General features: G+C 37.9%; 1 protein-coding gene across 1 annotated transcript; it reads right to left on the bottom strand.

The window, feature by feature from the left end:
- Positions 1–728: 728 nt before the first annotated feature.
- On the bottom strand, positions 729–4468 carry LOC107874400 (probable LRR receptor-like serine/threonine-protein kinase At3g47570). Its single transcript, XM_047414722.1, has 3 exons — positions 3549–4468; positions 1478–3463; positions 729–1343 (listed from the first exon to the last, which is right to left on the bottom strand). The coding sequence occupies exons 1-3, from the start codon at positions 4450–4452 to the stop codon at positions 988–990; spliced, it is 3246 nt and encodes a 1081-aa protein (XP_047270678.1). The 5' UTR covers positions 4453–4468; the 3' UTR covers positions 729–987.
- Positions 4469–5090: the final 622 nt, after the last annotated feature.

Below are 5090 nucleotides of genomic sequence, written 5' to 3'. Positions count from 1 at the left end.
TTTCAAAATAGTATTTTCTGAAATGATACACTGCTTCAAACTGATGCAATTGTTCAATGAAATGATATGTCTGTTCAACGAACTGATGTACTGTTTCGCGAACTGGTATATTTGCTTGGAGAAGGACACGTTCTTTGGGTAAATAAACATGAATTTTCAGAAACATCACACCATTTAAGTGAACCAATGACACCTTTTCGAAAAGGCATCTCACAGGCTATATAAACCTGCTTTCATTCACAGGTTTTCATATGAATTTTTCTGCAGTAAACTCTCTTCTTGTCTTTACAAATACTTTGTGTGATCAGTCAATCCGTTAAGTGAGTTCGACGATATTCCAATTGTTTGAGGTACCGCTACAGTTGGTCTGTTTGGCCATTTTATCCTAGGAGGAAAATTCCGCAACCTCGGGTACAGTGAGGGGAATTATTTCCTTAAGAAAAGTCCGTGAATTCAGGCGACTTGGTCATTTCTGTTTCATCTTGATTTCTGAAAATAAAATACACTTCTAAGAAAGATCACTTTGATCTTGTGTTGAGGGTATTTTTTGTACTTCATTGAGTTCTTGTTTTAAAGTTGAAGTTGTTGTTCTGCATATACAGATTCTGCGTACCCGTAGAAGGAAATAACACTAGCAAGCTACAGGTATTCTCTCTCTCTCTCTCTCTCTCTCTCTCTCTACTCATCTGCTTCCCTTTCTCCGTGACCTTATCCTCATTCCCCTAGGACACAGTTCATCTCGTAGCTTTTGCTGCGAAAGAGTGGATAAACTCATTCGTACTTTAGCCTGTTGACTTTGGTAAATTACATAGATCAAAGAAATGAGTTGCTTGTTACAAATTCTTGATTCAACGAACTCCTGTCTTTGAAGTACATAAAAAGTGGCCCTCAATAATTGTTGGAAAACACTAAAGTACTTGTGCTCAGCTGAAACCTTAACACAACCAGCATTGATAATCAAACAACATACAAGAGACTATCGTTCAATTATATTCCACCTAGACTACTGACAAACTGGAGTCTAATCTTTTTAAGTGTTGAAAGAGCATCTTCCATTCTAATTCTTGCATCAGGTGACACTACGGTGCAGCTTATAGCTAATTCCATGATAGATAACAAACATTGCATCTTTGTATCAATTTGTTCATCCGCTGACTCTATCAAATTAAAGTCCACCACCTTATGAATCCCACTTGGGAAGGAATCACTAACCCAACAGTGTATGCTCAAGTCTCCAGTAAATATTTCATCACTTGGTCTCATTCTAGTAAATGTCTCCATAATCAGGATACCAAAACTATAAACATCGCATTTCATGGATACTATTCCATCTTGTCCATACTCTGCAATCATGGTAACAAATTATCAAAAATGCTTCCTAGTTATCATTGAATATGGTAACTAATGGTTCATAGTTAGGGAAAATAACTCATTGGGTATTCTAAGGATATGAGAAAATTTTGAAAAGTTGGAATACCTGGAGCAATATATCCAATAGTTGCAATTGTCCTTGTTTGAACAAAAGCTTCCCCTGCACCTAACAATTTTGCAATGCCAAAATCACTGACGTGACCAACCATATCTTTATCTAGCAAGACATTGCTTGGCTTCAAGTCACCATGCACCACAGGTGTTGAATAGCCATTGTGGAGATAGTCCATTGCAGATGCGACATCTATCATTATATCTAATCTCTGCAATAAGTTCAAGAACAAGTTGTGAGAGTATAACCATTTATCAAGTGTCCCATTGGGCATGTATTCTAGCACCAGGGCTTTGAAATCATGGTTGGAGCAGCTCGTTATGACTTTGATCAGATTTCTGTGGCGAAGGTTGCGGAGTATTTCACATTCTGTGTCAAAACATTTGAAAGCACCCTCCAATTGCACATTGAATACCTTTGCTGCGAAAAGGGTACCATCCTTAAGTATCCCCTTGTATACCATGCTATAACTCCCTTTACCAAGCAAGTTGCTTTCATCGAATCCTTCTGTTGCCTGCTCAATTTCATAATAGGAAATTCTTCCATGCTCTCTTGCTAGAGACACAACTGCTTGACCTGTATTCTTCTTTGTCTTTCGCAATCTTCCAAATACATATGCAAGGGCTAATACAAGAAATAACAGACCCACTCCCGAAATGATGTACAAAATCAAGATTTTCTTTTTCCTCTTTGGAGATTGGATGACAACACATGATGATACATTAGACGTAGAATCACTACAGAGTGCATCATTGGACAAGAATGATTGACCTGTGGTATTTGCAAAAGGACCACCAGTGGGAATCTTTCCACTTAGTTTATTGAATGAGACGTTCAGGTATTTGAGATAAAGAAGAGCTTCTAAAGACTTTGGAATTTCACCACCAAGGTTGTTATAGCACAAATCCAAGAATTCCAATGACAACATTTTGCCAAATGAATCTGGAATAGGCCCTTCTAGTCTATTGTATGCCAGGGAAAAAATAATCAATTTATCTAGACCCCCTAGAGTGCTCGGAATCTTACCAGAAAAATTGTTTTTTGACAGATCAATGCGTGTTGCAGCCTTTAAGTTTCCAATTTCAAGGGGAATTTTCCCGCTTAAGAAATTGGATGAAACATTGAATTCTATGAGATCTTGAAGGCTCCCCAAGCTTGCAGGTAATCTTGAATCCAGCCTGTTGTAAGCTAGATTCAGATACCTCAAACTGGAAATTTTTCCTAAGCATGGTGGCATGGAACCTGAAAATTGATTTTCTGACAAGTATAATGCACCGAGATTCTTTAAACTGCACATAACATCTGGTATGATTCCTTGAATCTTGTTGCCCTGAAGGTAAAATTCTTGAAGGTTCAACATGCTTTGGACAGTAATTGGAATATGTCCGGTCAACTCATTGTTACGCAGATCCATCCTTGTCACTCCAGTAAGATTACCAATTCCTTCAGGAATGATGCCCTTAAGTTTACAATTCTTTCCCTTAAATTCATGTAGGGAGTTGGAGAAATTACTAATGGATGCAGGCAAGACACCATCCAATGGATTATCAGCAAACCAGAGTATTCTTAGATTTTTACAGTTTGTCAATGTTGTAAGGAAGGTCAATGCTGAATCACTGGAAAAACTATTCCCGTTCAAGTTTAGATTCTCAAGGTATTCTAAGTTACCAAGTGATTCAGGAATTGGACCTGTGAAACTGTTGTGTGCGAGATCAACTAATCTGAGTTTTGAAGAATTTGAGATTGAATCAGCAATAAAACCACTCAGATTATTTTTTCCACTATAAAGTTCTTCTAGGCTCGGCATTCCACGACCTAAATTTGAAGGTAGGGTACCTGAGAGCTTATTATGTGCAAGTTCTAGGAACTGCAGTGTTGAAATGTTGAAAATGCTTGCAGGGACAGAACCAGTAAACCTATTCTGGCCTAATATCAGCCACTGTAGTTTCTTAAGATTTCCTAGCTCCGCTGGTATTTCTCCTGTCAATTGGGAAAAATATATGAGGAACCAGTTTGGCGGAAGAAAAAGAAGGACGAAAATTTCAGTAATGAAACATTATACTACCTTCCAAGTATTGTGCTTTAAGTGCTAATACTCTAAGAGCTGTTAAGTTGGCTAGCTCTCTTGGTACAGTTCCAATTAACTCATTAGCAGCTAATCCCAAGAATTGAAGTTTTCTGCATTTCTCCAAGTTTGGTGGAATAACTCCTTCTAGGGAGTTTGTTGCGAGGTAAAGGCCTTCCAAGTTTGGAAGATGGTCACATATAGTTTTTGGGAGCTTTCCAGTAAGATTGTTACCAGTAAGAGCAATGAACTTCATTGTCGTAATGTTAAAGATTGATGGTGGTATAGAGCCTCTAAGCTGATTATATTCCAGGTCTAACAAAGCCATGTAACGAAGATCACCGATTTCTTGAGGGATCTCTCCTTCGAGAAAATTACTCCCCAAGATCAACACTTCCAGCTTTGTTATATTGGAAATGGAAGAGGGAATTTTCCCTGAAAATTGGTTTCTAGAGAGGTACACAGACCGTAGTTTTGGTAATAAACTTAAAAATGATGGAATGGCTCCTGTGAAGTTATTGCTTGTGACATTAATCAATTTCAACCTCCGCAAATGAGCCAACTCTTCTGGCAAAGCACCATGGAAAGTGTTGTCACTAATGTCGAGGGAAACAAGAAATGAGAGGTTTCCAAGGTGTGGAGGAATGGTACCATGTAGTTGCATCCTAGAAATGTCTAATACAGTGACTCGATGGTGGCGGGAGCTGCAAGTGACTCCAATCCAGCTGCAAACCGGGCTGGAAGAAGACCAGTTTGTTGCTAATATGTTGTTAGGACTAGGAGAAATGTGCGATTTCAGTGCAAGAAGAGCAGCTTCATCAGTGCTAATATTAGCAAGTGAAGCATTTTGATGTAGTAGAATGAGAATTGCAAGAGCACAGAGCAGATTGCAACTTCTGTCCATAACTATGGCAAGAATTGATAATGCAAAGCAATGATCTTAGAAGATCTATTTAATGAAAGTTATTGGAGTGTTATATTGTTAACAGTGTCTGATTTTGATTGGTACAAGTTGTATTACTGAGAAACTCAAATTTCTCAATTTGATTAATTGGATAACAATAACTTCTCAATAGCTTTTAGGCAAAGGCGGAGCCAGGATTTCCGCTGATGGGTTCAATATTTGAAAAAAAACTAGCCGGATGGAGTTCAACATCTATAACATATAAATTAAAAATTATTTTAATCACTTATTAATAGTATAATTTTCCACTAGAGGGGGTTCGGATGAATCGCCTAGTAGAAGGCGGGGTCCGCCCCTGCTTTTAGGAACTGCCTCAGATAGTTCCGCTCTACAGCAACTATATATATATATATATACATGTTTGAATATCTCTAACACACTGTTGCCATTCTCAAAGTTTTTCATGGCTTCACTATGTAATTGAACGAGACTTTATGAATAAAGTATAATAATGTTGGATTCACTTTAGATTTAGGATAGGCTAATGGATGAAAGTGCAGGTTAAAAGAACCATTATATGGAAGTGATAAGTGGAGTTTGTTTAAACTTATGAGTAGGTCAAACCTGTTTGAATATCT

The sequence above is a fragment of the Capsicum annuum genome, chromosome 6, assembly GCF_002878395.1.
Source record: "Capsicum annuum cultivar UCD-10X-F1 chromosome 6, UCD10Xv1.1, whole genome shotgun sequence".
In the NCBI taxonomy this organism is placed as follows: Eukaryota; Viridiplantae; Streptophyta; class Magnoliopsida; order Solanales; family Solanaceae; genus Capsicum; species Capsicum annuum.
This window is presented reverse-complemented; position numbering and strand designations above follow the sequence as displayed.